General features: G+C 39.2%; 1 protein-coding gene across 1 annotated transcript in view; it reads left to right on the top strand.

Annotated features, from left to right (window-relative positions):
* Positions 1–1,228: 1,228 nt before the first annotated feature.
* The window catches only part of dnajc17 (DnaJ (Hsp40) homolog, subfamily C, member 17), a 77,764-nt gene continuing 62,109 nt past the window's right edge, over positions 1,229–16,883 (top strand). Inside the window, exons 1-2 of the mRNA XM_017703265.2 lie at positions 1,229–1,393; positions 12,041–12,110. Coding sequence (XP_017558754.1) covers positions 1,316–1,393; positions 12,041–12,110 — 148 coding nt within the window. The 5' untranslated portion in view covers positions 1,229–1,315. The remainder of the gene's footprint in view (positions 1,394–12,040; positions 12,111–16,883) is intronic.

The following is a 16,883-nucleotide window of genomic DNA, read 5'->3' as shown; positions in this document are numbered from 1 at the left end:
TGAGCCCAGAAATAACCACATTTATCATCTACCGCCATCTGCTGGCCACCTGCCGTTTATGCGCGGCCTAAACTGACACTTATTATTCAAAATACATATTCAAATACATTTAAAACAGTGAAAATGCATAGGATAGAGAATATTCGTTTATTTACTAATTTATTTCCTAGGGTTCGTGCCAATTAAAAACAGTATCACCAGAACTTAAAATGAGACTAAAGGCCATTTTTTTTCATTTACATTACATTTATGGCATTTGGCAGACGCTCTTATCCAGAGCGACTTACAATTTGATTATTTTTACACAGGTAGGCGAAGGCGGTGTTAGGAGTCTTGCCCAAGGACCCTTATTGGTATAGTATAGGGTTGTTGCCCAAGTGGGGATTAAACCCCAGTCTACAGCATAGAAGGCAGAGGTGTTACCCACTATACTAACCAACCACCCAAATATTCAAAGTAACAAAGCAGCTGAGATGTAAAATGAGTTATTCCGAGTGGATTGATGTGAAATATTCTATTTTAAAGAAACTTGCTGAGTCCGATTTTTTCCCAATAGTGGTGATAGGAACCAGACGTCTGAATAGTTTAATGCCTATAAAAGCTTCCTCACAGAAGGTTATTACGTGATTAGATATGTGCTGCCTGATGTCCGGCACGATGTCCGGTACATGCAGGACATTGTGAAGCAAAATAGTCCCCAAAGAAAACTGTGTTTTTTTCCCCACAGATTTCCCACTATTTTACTATCATCCACATTACATATTAAAAACTCAGATGACGGTTCACTGGTGGTTGGGATAGTAAAAGTATGTGCTGTAGACATAATTAAACATATGTTCCACCTTTAAGCGTCAGTTTGTAAGTTTCTCTAAAATCAACCATTTCACATCAAACTATTCTAAATGACTCTGCATACATCTCAAGGACTGAACTGTTCAGAATATTTGAAACGTTGGTGGAATTCCCCTTTAAGAGGCACCTACTGAAGACTAAATCATCACTTACCGCAAAACATGTGGGATAAATTTGTAAGCATTGCTACTTTAAAGTTTTTTTTCTCAATAAATATTTCAAACGGTGAAAAACGTATTAAATGCGTATCGATATATTCCGAAATCAGCAGCTCAGTTGGCTGCTGGCTGTAATTCTGCCCGTCGTTTAAACAGCGGGACTCTTTCGTTTCGCAGGTTGAAGGACTTTTATTTTATCCATGACGTCATTTGTATGGAAGGACGACAACTCGGAAGTGTTTTCAGTGCTACAGCGTTTTAAAGCAGTTGAGGATTTGTGAGTTTGGTAATAAATAAACTGAGCCATGGCTTCGGCGAAGGAGATTTTACAGATGGACCTGTATGCTTTACTCGGAGTTGAAGGAACAGCGACGGAGAAAGAGGTTCGATAAAAAAGCCAAAAACAAAAAACCCTGTGACGGTTGATATGAAGACCCACTGTAACTAACCTAGGTTAGCTAACGGTAACCTAAGCTGGCTTACTGAATGAACGCTACGGTCTCTGAGATGTAAGTTAGGCTAGTCTGTCTGCAAATATATATAAAGATAACCGTTTGGTTTTTTGACCACGAAATAACGAAGTAACGACTTTTACCCAAAAATCCTACAATGTATGAGTTTAAGGGAGCCGGGTGACATGCAGCCCGTGGTCAGTGTGTGGAAAGCACAAGCTAGCCAGCTTGCTTACTTTATATGAAGAAAGTGAAGCGATCATGTTAGTACAAGACTGAAGTCGCCTTCTTATTCATCAGATTCTTGTTCGAATTTTCCCGCCCCACCTTAAATAGTGCAGCAGCTGCACCATTTCAAATCAAGTGGTCTTTTTTGTCATTCTTCACTATAACTTGTATGTCCTAAGAGGAAATATCGACCACATGGTGCAGCACTCAGCAGTAGTACATTACACAGGACTACACAGAGTGCAGGTACACGACTGTGTGAAACGGCTACAGAATACACTAAGTACACAAGACAATAAAAACTAGACAGGACAACAAACCAGCAAATGCAGTTGGGCATCATATATATATGTATACACCTGTACATACACTGTATTTCCAAAAGTATTTGCTCGTCTGGCTTCACATGCATATGAACCTGAGTGACGTTCCATTTTTAATTCATAGGGTTTAATATGGGAAGGCTTAGAAGTGTGTTTATGGGAATGTTTGACCGTTCTTCCAAAAGCGCATTTGTGAGGTCAGACACTGATGTTGGATGAGAAGGCCTGGCTCGCAGTCTCTGCTCTAATTCATCTCACAGGTTTTCTGTCGGGTTGAGGTCAGGACTCTGTGCAGGCCAGTCAAATTCTTCCACACCAAACTCGCTCATCCATGTCTTTATGGACCTTGCTTTGTGCACTGGTGCACAGTCATGTTGGAACAGGAAGGGGCCATCTCCAAACTGTTCCCACAAAGTTGGGAGCACAAAATTGTCCAAAAGCTCTTGGTCTGCTGAAGCATTAAGATTTCCTTTCACTGGAACTAAGGGGCTAAGCCCAACTCCTGAAAAACACCCCCACACTATAATCCCTCCTCCACCAAACTTTACAGTTGGCACAATGCAGTCAGACAAGTTCTGTTCTCCTGGCAACCACCAAACCCAGAGTCATCCATTGAATTGCCAGATGGAGAAGCGTGATTCGTCACTCCAGAGAACACGTCTCCGCAGCTCTAGATTCCAGTGGTGGTGCTTTATACCACTGCATTTCATGCTTTGCATTGTGCTTGGTGATGTAAGGTTTTGATGTAGCTGCTCAGCCATGGAAACTCATTCCATGAATCTCGCTACGCTGTTCTTGAGCTAATCTGAAGGCCACATGAAGTTTGGAGGTGTGTAGTGATTGACTCTGCAGAAAGTTGGTGACCTCTGTGCACTATGCACCTCAGCATCCAGTGACCCCGCTCTGTCATTTTACGTGGTCTACCACTTCATGGCTGAGTTGCTGTTGTTCTCAATTGCTTCTACTCTGTTATAATACCACTGAGAGTTGACTGTGGAATATTTATTAGTGAGGAAATTTCACAGCTGGACTTGTTGCACAGGTGGCATCCTCTTACAGTGGAATTGACTGAGCTCCTGAGAGCGACCCATTCTTTCATAAATGTTTGTAGAAGCAGTCTACATGGTTTTTGGTGCATGATGCTTGGTTTTGTACATCTGTGGCCATGGAAGTGATTGGAATACCTGAATTCAGTGATTTGGATGGGTGAGTGAATACATTTGGAAATAGTGTTTATACACATGGATTGTCATTACGCAGCATGTTAGTGGTGAAGTGCAAACGTTGTCACTGTAAAGTGAACAGAAAGATTGTGGTCTTATAATAAGGTTAAAGAATTTTAAAGTACAGGTGTGCAGTAATGGTAAAGGCATGTGTGATCAGTCTGTTTTGGAAGTTGGAGGTGGTGGAACGGATGCTCTGGTACCTTCTGCCAGATTAAGCAAGGTGAAGAGGGCTGTGGGGGTAGTCCACAATGTTGGGGGTCTTGCAGATGCAGCAGTTGTAGTAGGAGGTGTTGATGCTGGGTAAAGACACCCCAATGATATCAGCTGTCCATACAATTCACTGTAAAGTTTTGTGGTCCATATATCATCAATACATCAAGTATTTATCTAAAGGGATTAAGGGATGCTTACAGGACATTTAAAGTTGTAAATTAAAATGTGTGTTAAACCTTAAACTCGGGGTTTGAACTTTATTTTCGATAGTTTTTTTTCCCCCCACTTAAAATTCCCCTGAATAAAATGTTATTCAGCTGAAATAAAAGGAAAACTTAAGGCCAAAACTCACTCAAGATGTTTTATGCAAGTGACCACTGGTTCTGAAGTACTACTGTTCTAATACAGTCTCAGTCTTCAAACAGTCAGTTAATTATATGAAATGTGCTATGGCTCGGATGCAGTGAAAGCCTGCAGCCAAACCAGCTCTCTGCAAATAAGATTAGCATCTTTTGCTCTAAATTATGTGGGGCAGTGGTACTCCAGTCGCTGAAAATGACTCATCAAGCTCATTGCTTTTAGTGTGAGAGTCTGGGCATTTGGGATCTTTATGACTGGTTGAGGATTTTTGTTTGACCATGATACAGGGTGTCCCCAAAGCCTAGAGATGAATTCTGCTGTGGCTGAACCATTTGGGCAAATTATAACTGCCATTCTGCTATCTAATGTTGTTACTGAAATTTTAATTGAGATTATTTTCCCAAAATTGTGATCCCGTTGTTTTATTTTTTAGGCAGAATGGCCAGCATGTCCTCTTTTTCTGACTTTTTTTTTAAGCTGATTGAAGCATGCCAGATTGTTTTTAGTTGTGTCGTCATGTACAGAGCACATGGGTGTTTGGTTGCTTCTGTTTGGTCTGGCTCATTTGCAGGCAGTTCACAAGCTCAGTGTAATCAGGTAAAAAGTTTTCCACTTACAATGTAAGTAAATGTTGTTGGCAGTGTAGGCTCTAATAAAAAACGCAGCTCTTGCGATTTGAATGTTTCTTTCTTTCAATCCTGCTGTTGAGTTGAGCATCATGATATCAGCTGATATCTTTGTGCATAATTATGATGATGTGAAAAAGATGCCCAGAAATTTAGGATTAGTCACTCACACAAACAACATGGTATCAACAGTTAAGCCCACATAACTTATTCAATTTATTCAAATTTATTGTAGTCCACCTTAAATGGTGCTGTAGTTAAATGTGGAACAAATCTTGAAAAAGAAGCACGCAAACATCAGCATACCCCATTTAATACATTGATTTACCTCATTAAATGCATCCTTAATCAACAAATACCTTAAATTTTTGCTTAGAAATGTTTATTAGCAGCTAAAGAGCAGAACAGCAAAGCTGTAATCAACCACTGGAAGTGCTCGACTGTTGAATGCGTCTTAGCGGATGATGTAATGCTGCGTCCCAAACCTCTTACTTCTGTACACTACCAACTACACTGATAAGTGCACTTCTAGTGGTACTGCACTATGTAATGTGCTGCTCTGTGGTTTGGAACATAGCACTAGTAACACAGTGGGAAATCTCAGCCATTTAGAGTTCAGCTTTCATTTGTTATCAGTACAACAAATAAAAAAAAAAAATAAAGCAATATACCCAAGTACAGTGTACTCATTTGTGTTGCCAGCTAATTAGACATTAATGGCTGTGTTGAGCTATATCAGAGGACAGTAAATCTATATGCAATACAAGCTGTGCACTGATTATAGAAATAAACCTTGGATATAAAGTGTTCTTCCATGAAAAGATGTAATAAAATATTTGCAGAAATGTGAGGGGTGTACTCACATTTGTGAGATACTGTATATTGGTTGATACAACTTTAAAAAAGTTTTACTGCATTTTCTGGATTGGATACATTTGCGTCATTATAGGCAGCCACAGCACTGATGAATGAACTTTACGCTGGCTACCAAAATGACAGCGCTTTTGCGACATCATTAGAATAATACATAGGGGATTATATGGGGTTAAAAAGGCTCCCTGCTGTAAAGCATCCATTTCTCGCTAACATGCATTTCTCACAGCATGGCCAACAGGTGGCGGTCTTCTACCACTGATGTAAAATCTGCTGCGCAGTGATTGTGTTTCACAAAACTGTGTTCTATGATTAAATGAATAAGGATGGAGATGAAGTTCTCAGATTGTTAAGAGCATTTATAAGGATGTTGGAGCACAATAGAGCAGGTCAGACAGTTTTACTTTTTTTTTTTTTTTTCTTTTTTCTGCTAAGTCCTAACCCTCAGTACCAGTAGGCCTGTATCAGGTCCCTTAGTATCATCTAATATGTCCAGGATAGAGCTGCCACTGTTTCTTCTTTGCGAAATAAATGAGTAATTAAACAAATAAATTAATTTAAAACTTGCTCAATGGGGCTGCAGTGATTAGTGGATCATTTGCATAATACTGCACATTTTAGAATTTGTCTCTCTCATAAAGTATAAAACAGAGCCTGATTGACTCATTTATAAGTTTTGTTTGCTACACTGTGTTTTAATGTATTTATGTTTTTTGATTAAAATCTTTGTGAAGGCTGTCTAGTTTATCTGTAGTAAACTAGAATAAAACAAAGTATTTTAAAATCTATGAGGCCTCAGTTTTTAATCTTTGGCCTATTTAAAAAAACTAACAAGTAAAAAAAATGACTTGATTAATTGTTGGAATAATGGGTAGATTAATTAATTACTAATATAATTGATAAGGACAGACCTAATTCAATACCTCGGATCAGCTGCTATCACCTCATTTGATGCAGACTGTGCATGGCGAAAGCAGGGAAGACAATCTTCCAGAACCGGTCAGTATCCAGTTGACCCTTTCCTGCTGTCTTTGCAGTGGTGTTGAGGTCAGAATTTGTGTGGTTTGCACTTTATACACAAATCAAAGGTTGAAAGGGAAACTGCTTGTGGTAAACATTTATTCTTGCCAGTAGCCTATATGAGCTCAGTTAAGTTGATGGTGCAGGCTATGTTTTATTGTTAGGTTTAATGGAAATAAATGCCTCAGTTATTATGTTTGTGTTAGACAGGGGTTTTGTATTAACTATTGGACATTAATTCACTTCTTGATGGGGGAAAAAACCTAAAGATTTAATTTTATCTGTCTCCTTTTGTAATGTGACCTGTTGAGATTGATTTTTTTTTTTTTCAGTTTGTAATTAAATCTTCATGTTTATTGAAGGATGTCCTCTGGAAGAAGGTGGTTGTCGGTGTTTGTGGACATGAGGGGGAAAAAGAATGAAATCACTAAATAGCCAAGAGAAAGTAAGCCAAGAGGAATGGTTTGTTGATGGTTTTAGGAACTCTGCTATGAGAGACACACAGTCTATAAAAGACACATGTTGGCATATTAACTCTCCAGGCTGTTTGGTTGCATTTGTTTGTGGTCACAGAAAAAAGGCAAGTCTTTTATTTCGTCTTAACAGCTGCTGGTAATTTATTATTGATGGGAAAGCGTTTTAAGGGTGTTTTAACCCAATCTGGAGCTTAGCTTGTACAACATTTTCCTCTAATGGCTACATTACTATAATACCAGAAGGAACTTATTTTTGTGTTTGCTTTGCAGAATGTAAGTCAGATTAATACATTTTATTCACAATCCTCTGACTTTGGTCTAAATCTATTTAAAAACCTTGGCAACACTATGTGGCGATATTGTATTTATGTCCAGATACACTGCCTGCAAGATTCCCAGTATGGCCCAGTAAGCACCGTCATTTGTAACGCACAATAATTTTTGGTGATGGCCGAATTAGAAAGGTGCAGCTGTCTAAGTGTTGGCCCTGTCATCAGAAGATTGCAAATTCAGTCCCTGGTGATACTACAGTGACTGGTAGCTGAGTGAGTAGGACAGCCCTCCACCTCCCCCTTCACAATGCAGTGCCAGCCAAAGCAGGCATCTGTAGCTAATATAACACAACCGGCAGTTAGCACTCTCCTCCAAGCGTATTGAGCTGCCCAGTGATATATTGGCAGCAGTTCAAAAAGATGCAGTGGCTGGCTTCACATGACTGGAAGGAAGCATGTGGTAGGTGGCAGTATCATGTGATTGTCAATATTTTTTTAAGATAAATGTAACAGTGTGCTTTTCTTTATCGTGCTTATCATTAGCACATAAAAAAAACAGAGAAACTATATGCTTAATCACAAAGTGAGTATAATTAGGCATGTTAATTGGATTTTGTGCATTGCAGTTTGTAAAACATGGAATACAAATCTGTGTAGTTGTAGGTTAATCATTATTAAAGTATTTTCTAAATATGCCACTGCATGTTCTATTTGGTCTGTTCCAACTTAATAAATCTCAGAAAAACATTTTATGATGCGTATAGTGTATCGTTAAAATGTCTTGAAGTATCGCAATATAATATTTTTGCCATATCGCCCACCCTAGAGCCTTATGTGTTAAAGAATGTCTTACACACCTGACATACTGTAGCTTGCTTTGTCTTTGAATGTTATTTTCTGGTTTCTTCTTTTTTTAAGTTACTCAAAAATAATAATAACTATGAATAAACCTGCTTGTCATCTATCAAATATATCCTAAAACTGAAAAGTGTTATAATATAGGCTGTATAGACGGTATATTGCCCAAAACTAACGTGTGGCATCTTGATATTAGCCATATAAACTGCTGCGACCTATTGTACTTGCCTTTAGGGCTAATTATTTTCATTTATTTATTTATTTTCTATCCCTGCATTGTCAAGACTACATGGAGTAACAAATACTAGTGATCAGTGCTTGAGTGAGGCAACATTTAATATCTTTGTCAAGGTTTTTTGCTTGCTACTTTAGAGCCTGAGCTCTGTACAATTTTTTTTATGAATTATTGTCTTTTATCTTGATAACATGCCAGGACACATTGAGCTTATCGCCTTTCCTTTTCACACAAGTCGTATTTAAATCCATCTGCAAGTGCTCAGAAACCTCATGTTGAAAGCTCAGCTCCAGAGGCTCAAGCTGACAGGAAATCTAATTAGTTCTCCTGCCTTATGGGTGTTAAATTGAACCTAGGGTAAACTTATGGGCCGTGCTCTTCTGGACCTTGTCTGAGAAATGAGAAAAATGGTTCTGAAGTTCGATACACATCATAACTCAATCTGCTTTAAAAAGGGTGGATTTTTGTTTTGTTTTTCCTCAGGAGACAGCAGCAGAGCAGTAGTTTATAGAGCAGAAGGAAAGAAAGTAAGTGTAGAGAGGGAAGCAGGTCTCCGCGTGTCTCTGCTGGAAGCTTTCCTGTACCAGGCGGCAGGACAGGCCGGCAAGCACTAATGATGTTTAGTTTCGGAAAACCCTCCAACTGAACCATGACTGGAGCGATTATTAGGATAAAGGCACACGTGTGTTTCTCTCCTTCCAGCTTGAGGGAGTTGCTTTCTCCTTTCTGCAGCAGAGTCATCATCCCTTCTGGAAGGTTCTTCTTGTGCCTTCGGGGAATAACGTGCAGCAGAGCTAATTGTACATCAGCTACAGCCGAAACTGTCCCCACCTATGATCCAGTTTTGACAGTGTATTTAACAGCATATTGATTAATGAAACAAACAGCATGGAATACAGCCACAGTAAAATATCTTTGATACTTCGTTTTATGTAGTATTTAATATCATGATCCATTACAACACTCCTACACAGTGTCTTGGACCATGCATAGACACTAATGTGAAATGGTTATTGTTATATAACAGTACAGTGTGGGTTATCTTTAACTACATTATCTTTTAACTACATTACCATGCATAAGCCAGGTTGGCATGGTGGTACAGTGGGTAGCGCTGTCGCCTCACAGCAAAGAGGGCTTGGGTTCGAATTCCTGGCTGGGTGACCAGAGTCCTTTCTTTGTGATCAAAGACATGCAGTCAGGCCAATTGGACACGTGAGTGTGTGTGTGTGTGAATGTATGTGTGTGTGTGTCTGCCCTGTTATGGACTGGTGACCCAATAACTGCTGGGATAGGCTCCATTGTTCTGAGAATACCAGTCACATCAGACTGTACATAGCATGGAGTTATCTTCTCACAGTGGAAGGATGGATGGAAACATCTGTGGATTTTTTCAGATCTGAAGCAAGAGCTGAGCTTAATTTTGTGAAAGCTTTAAGTGCTGTTTATTTGGTGGTGACAGTTTTGGTGATCGACCAGCTCTTGCAGGATTGTTTTCACTAGATCTTTTAGTAATTTTTCAAACTCATTTTTTTTCCCTCTGGGATAATTTCCAAAAATCTCCTCAGAAATATCTCCTGAAATATGATTAACTTGTACTTAATGGCCATTTTGACTGGAAGTTTCATGAATGAAAGTGTGATCTTGACGCACTGTACTATACATGTACTGTTCCACTTTAAATTTTGTTTAGTTCCGAAATACACCGAACAAGATGCATTAGGCTGTGCCTTTTTGTTCCTAGACGCTCTGTACTTTATGTAAATTGTCCAGAATGGTCTGACGGGTCCTCTTGATTGATGCTTCTGAAATTGAGGCATGAGGGGTAAAGCATGCGGAGGATTGCAGAGCCACAGGACTGCACATCCTCACCACAGGCACCAGTGAAGGAACAGTTCTCTGAACTACTTCACTCAGACTCTGGGCTTTCAGTGGGCTTTGCCTCTTCTGCCTAGCAGAAGACATTTTCTAAACAAAAGCATGTTATGAACATTGCAAATAAGGGATAGTCCAAATTCCTTCAAATACTGGGAGTATTAGTAACATATTTCAAAATAAGTCAAGTCAAAGTATACAGTGCTTTTTATAACAGGTGTTGCCACATAACAGCTTTACAAAAAAATCCAGGTCCAAGCCCCTCTGAGCAAACCAGTGATGACAGTGGCAAGGAAAACTCCTTAAGAGCAAGAGGCAGTGACCATAAGGGGAGCCAAGACTTAAAAAGAGGAACCCATCCTCCACTTGTTGACACTGAATAACAATAACATAAGAGCAATATGATCAGAGAATAAGGTTTTACCTTAGTATAAAATATTAAAATACAGAAAAGGGGGAAAAGCAGGTGAAGCAATAGCTGTGATTAAATTGTTTCAGTCTGTGCATACAGCAGTGTCATCATGAGGGTGAGGAGCAAATTAAGTCACCAAATTCTCATGACCACAACACATTAAGATTTAAAGATAAATCTGGAAATCATTATTTTCTTGAAACTGTAGTTGTAATTGTCAATTGAATAGTTTAAACACGCACGATGTGGCCAAAAGTATGTGGACACATCCTTATTACTGAGTTCAGTATAGTCATGCAGTCTCCTTAGACAGAGACTGGCAGCTGAAGAGCTCAATGAGTTTAAATGTGGCACTGTCATAGGATGCTACTTTTGCCACAAGTCAGTTCATGCTTTGCTGGATCTGCCCTGGTCAACTATAAGTGCTATTATTGTGAAATGTGAACATCTAGGAACAACACCAGCTCGGCTATGAAGCGGTAGACCATGCAAACTCACTGAATAGGGCCACGAAATGGTTCATAGAGCATGAAAATTTACTATCGCGCTCTACATAGTTTCAAACGGCCTCTAGAAGCAACATAAGCACAAGAACTGTCCGTCAGAGGCTTTGTAAAATGGCCATGGCTTGACAACTGAGGTTTTCCTTTTACTTGTGCAGCATATTTTTTGTTTCACATCTTTATAGTTTACAAGGAAATCAATGAAGAGATTTAACTGTAAAAAGTAATGTGAACTAATTTTTCTAATTAAAAAATATATACAAAATGTTGGTTAAAAAAACGCCTTTAAAATAGAAAACTTTCCTCCTCAAACGTTTTGCTGTTCCCTATAGAGCTCTAATGGATCTACTAAATGAAATTAATATAATTTATCTGCAGTATTCTTATGATGCTTCAGTGTTTATGTACATGTTTTGAGGTTGTATGAGAATTACCTGCTTAACAATTACAATACTTGGTTAGTTTTGTCTAAAATTATTGCCCAATTTCTGAAAAGCTTATGCCTTCATTTTGTTAGCTGGAGCTAAAGTGGTCAGCGATTTTGCGAGTATGTGTAACTGTGTCCTCTGTCAAACCCACTTTGAGGTGCATCCTTTGACAGCAATGTTAAGTGCATAAAAAAAAACCAACACTGAGTTGACTCATGGCATTATCAACTTGTGGTGAACCCTTTCCATCACCTATTGTTTCAAAACTTGCATAACCTTGCGTGTTATGTTTTCCAGGGGACCATCACCCCTCCCTCCTTACTCCCCTTGTGTAGATTTTTGCTCTTTGCTGTTCTTGCCAGTAACTGCATGAATAACAATAGAGACTGAATTTTTATCACAACCTCATTTGCCAAAAAGCATACAGTGGCTTGGACTGGTCTCAAGAAAAGCAGTCTGTAAGTTTTCTGATATTGTGATAAGACATGAACATGCCATTCAGAGCAGAAGGATGTGGAATGGGACTTCTGCTTCTTTAAGGCAGTAATTAATGATTAATGTTTTTGTGATCGAGTCAAGCACAAAAGAGTACTGTTTTGTAAGCGCACTTGCCCCATGCTGAATAACATTGTCTTCTTTTTCTCCTTTAGATCAAAAAAGCATACAGACAGAAAGCTTTAACCTGCCATCCAGACAAGAACCCAGACAACCCAAAGGCTGGTGAGTATATGATGTTACTTTTTAATTTGCATCTTTTTTTTTATTTAAACTCAATGTAAAATCTAAATGGACTTTTTTTGCCTTGTAAAATCACATGCCTGCTCATATTAAACACAGTATCATTGGAAAAAAATACATTCTTTTTTTCTTATAATGTTTGATTGACTTTTGAAAACCTCTTGTGATTTTGATTATATCATTGTGCACCAGCCATAATGTCATGTTTCACTCCTCCATCCACCAGCCCCATCTATCATTCAAACAAGGAAAGTCTTCTGAATACCAGTTATAATTAACTTCAATAGGAGGTTTAGATTTCCGTTGTGTTATGTTCATAATCATCATAGAAAAGTGGAAGGCACAGGTCTAGTCTAGTGCTCAGGGGTTGCACCCACTCCTCAGAGTCCTCTAAGAAAGCCAGGTCGGAAGCTCTGCAGCCATTGATAACCTTGCTCAAACATGTTTGAAACAGGCTTTGCTGTCGATATGTGGTGACATGTAGGGCTATGCACACGGTTTTCAGAAGGTTGTTACAGCTACTTGCTGAATTGTTAGGCATGCTGGTTAAGGTACCTTGACCTGCCATGCTTCAGTAATAACCAGTTTACCATTTCAGTTTGAGACATCAGTGTACGGTGGAGTGATAAGCTTTTTGATCAAGCTGTAGGTGCTTTGTGCGTAGGAGGGGACATTGAAAAGGCCGCCACACACCAGAGACACGGAGCCCTACCCTAGAATGTAGAATTTCAGCAGCAAAGTAAAGCAAACTTTATGAACATCACTGAGAGAAACTGAAAATGAATTGACACAGGAACCCTATCTGGCATTCTTTAATTATTTAAAATAGAGAACGCAGCTGGGAGAGCTGATAATATCCAGGTTAAAATTAATCGTTACATTCTACTTATATAAACTAAATGAAATAAAGCATTCAGCCTCACTTCACTCTCTTCACAAACTGGCTGTTTTTGAGCTGAGAGGTATGAGCAGAAAATGCTAGAATAGTACACCCCCAATAGTAACGTTAACTGAGCTTACCCTAGAGTTTGTCTGTTTACCAAAAAGACTGGTTGATGGAGTCCTGAGCTCCTTGGCGCATTGACCCGGAGTGCATCCACTGGACACTATGTGACACGACATGATGTGTCTGATGGGCAGTGGCTTTAACTTCACTCACTAATGCTCGACTTTGTCACGCTGGAGCTGAGGAGATATTTCTTTATAGTTCCACTTCTCTTCTCCAGCTTATATTTACATACTGAGCGCTGACAGGCTTCAGAAAAATTCTCACAGGCTCCAGAGAAGATCAATGGCTCTGAATGTACAATGCATGTATAGTCTGCAACGCAATAAGCAAGTTCTGGAAATTATAGGGAAATAACAGGGATATTGTAATACCATGGTTTACATGCGCATAATAAACCATAGGGGGCGCACCGAATGGTTTGGCTATATACAGTTGAGTACTGTTGCATCCTTGATGCAAAACTAACAATTCAATGAAATGCTGATTTAAAAAAAAAAATTATTATTATTATTTATTTATTTTTTTTTATAAAAGAGGACTGTTAAAAGTTTTTGCTTGTATTTGTGAGAGATTATGACATTTTGCCACGCCAGAACAAAAGTGCCTGAAAGTGAACGTGTTGCCAAGACTGAAAAATCACAGGAAATATGGCAGTATTGCTAACTAGAAAGCTGGTTATAAAAGTTGTGACAATAAAAAAATTGTGGATTGTGAAAAATTTACATATTGCCATTTCATCCTTGTATAGAAGACGACATGTCCAGCATCCAGTGTTGTACCAGTTAGCTGTAGCCCACAAGAGGCACCCTCCGTCACTCATCCAACACAAAACTACCAATGTTCCTCACGAGTGTCCTTATTTTTCAAAACATGTTTTTAATGTGTTCCTCTGCTTAACACTAGCTTAATCCCTTAAAACTATAAATCTTCAGTCACACTGATTACAAGGTAAAATCTGTGTGAAAAAGCCAGTTCTCTTCATTAGGAAAGGATGCGAGAATGTGTAAAATGAATTTGCCTCTGATAGCTTTAAATCATGCTTTGTGCCAAGTTCATCTAGGTAAACTTTAACCCCATGAATATGCAAACCTCGGAAACATCAGCCGATAGACATGAGGGCAAGAAAAAAACAAAACTGAAGTGTTGCTCAGTCAACGTAATGTGCTTGTCACTCACAGTTCACAAAAAACAAACTAGTTAAACAGATATAGCTGACTGTTTACTGGACCAAAGCCACATCAATACCATTTGCACTTACTTTTGCTCCACTCTATGAAGAAAATAATGAGGCTTAAGCCTGTAAATTTCAGCCGAAGTGCTTTTTTCCTTCTCCACAGTACACCGGACATCCATTCATTAATTTCTGCAGATTGATAGGTGCCAGTAGTAATGTCTCTCGATCCTTTTCACAATTGAAATGTCCTGGTGACAGCAAGGAATCCCTCAAGGGCATAAGCAAAGGGGAAGTCCTGGAGTATTTTTAAAAATGTTTTTAATTAATTGGAGTGTAAGGTTTGTTGTATTGCTGCTCAAGCTCATGGCCTTGTTTTATTCTGCACAATTTCAACACTGAAAATAGGCACCCTGCAAATTCTCCTTAGTGTTGTGCTAGTTTGTGCTACTGTGAGTAAACAGGCTTGGTTGAGATGAATTGTGCTTTGGCTCAGCCATTAGGCTGAAAAAGTTCTGCTGGCAGATCCCCCTGTCAGCCGTAGCATTCACAAATCAGATAAAACATTTCTTTGAAGAATAGAATTTAAATTTCACTTATGAAACTGATAACCGGGCGGCACGGTGGCGTGGTGGGTAGCGCTGTCGCCTGACAGCAAGGAGGGCCTAGGTTCGATTCCCCGGCCAGGTGATCAGGGTCCTCCCTGTGTGGAGTTCTCCCCGTGTCTGCGTGGGTTTCCTCCCACAGTCCAAAGACATGCAGTCAGGCCAATTGGACATGCTAAATTACCCCTGGGTGTGAGTGACTGTCTGTGTCTGTCTGTCTGCCCTGCGATGGGCTGGCGACCTGTCCAGGGTGTATCCTGCCTTCCGCCCGAAGACTGCTGGGATAGGCTCCAGCACCCCCCCTCGACCCTGACGGAGAAGCGGCTTAGAAAATGGATGGATGGATGGATGGATGGATGGAAAATGATAACCAAAAAAGCTGTGCATTTTAGGAGACTACATTCTATTCAATGCTAGGGGTGTAACAGTTCTCCTAATTTTTGGAATCGGTTCAGATGTTTTTTGGGGAGGAAGTGGTTGAATAAGAAAAAATGGGAGGAAAATTTCTGGATTTTATTAAGTCTCCAACAATGTGGAACACCAAAGCGAAGAACACTGAATCAGAATCAGAATACTTTATTGATCCCAGGGAAATTGCAGTTGTTACAGTTGCAAGCATTTATTTAAAAGAATAAACACTTTAATAATTTAAAACAAAAAAGAGAAATTTGCAATATGTACAAGTTTAAATTCTTACATTTGGTATATCATGGTGGGTGTGTGTGTGTGTGTGTGTGTGTGTGTGTGTGTATATATATATATGTTTGTGTCTACAACACTGTCGGTAGAGCTTGTCTGGAGCTCATCAAGCCACCTCTCAGCTTGTGCTGCTGGGAGGAGAGGATCTGCAGTGCCTGGCTCAGAAAACTGCAGCTTACTCACACCTGCAAGATCATAATTGTGCATGTCATCATGTCGGAAGTCTTGACACAAGTCGGACAAAATAGCAGTGTCTCAAAGCCAAGGCTGCAGAGCAAGGCTGCATTTCGCAGCTGTTACGTCACTGAAGGATCCTGATTTGTAGCATCCTATGAATGTAGCCAAGATCCTTCTCTTCTGAGAAAAGTCCATTGAAAGCGTCCATCACCCACATCCTTCATGCGCAGCGCAAAATCGTTTTAAAAAGGAGGAAATGGCTATTACTTTTGAGATTTTGCTAAATTTGTAATGAAGTGTAATTTGGATGTACAATTTAACTACTTTTGTTATTTAATTAACAGCACAGTAAATCTAAAGCTGTGGTTTACCTTTTTAGCTTACAGCACAAAAAATAGCCTCATGCACATGGTCACAGTTTTGATGTCACTGTGCAGTTTGAAGAGTGCAATTTTGATTTGCTATTTCATGTTGCATTAGGAAGTCTTTAGTGGATAAATTCAATCTAAAAACGCAGAGCTTACAAACTGGCAGTTTGGTACTAAGCATTCCACCTTCAAGCACAAAAAATAGATATGCTGGTCTTCTTAAGGAACAAATGTCCTGAAGCTTGATTTATAGAAAGAATTGCACTGAAATCACAATATTGGTCAGAAAATTTGCAATTAGAATTTTTTCCCCCAAATTGTTTAGCCCTAGAAGTTTCAAGAAGACTTAAAATTATTTGTCTTTATTAGTTTGCTGATTTGCTGGTTTGCTTTATTGCTTGTTGATGGCTCCCAACTGACATCAGAAACTGCCTTCTAAATATGTTATAGCATCAGTCAGAATTTTGAACTTTTCTTTCTTCATAGGACCCATGACATCACATTAAATCCATTTATGCTTTCTTTCATTTACATGCGTTTGCCCCAACCCTATGGATAAACCCCCCAAATTCACGTTCTATTAGTTGCAACATAAATTGTGGTCCACTTAAATAATTGCGATCAGCTCAGACATTAGCAATGAGGCGATTATGTTGTGATAGAACTTGTAAGATCTTAAAGAAAGTTTACATTGATAATTTCTACTGTCTTATTGCCCAAGCTGCT

The sequence above is a fragment of the Pygocentrus nattereri genome, chromosome 10 (assembly GCF_015220715.1).
Source record: "Pygocentrus nattereri isolate fPygNat1 chromosome 10, fPygNat1.pri, whole genome shotgun sequence".
Lineage (NCBI taxonomy): Eukaryota > Metazoa > Chordata > Actinopteri > Characiformes > Serrasalmidae > Pygocentrus > Pygocentrus nattereri.
The sequence above is the reverse complement of the archived record's forward strand: the minus strand, read 5'-3'. Positions and strand labels throughout refer to the sequence as shown.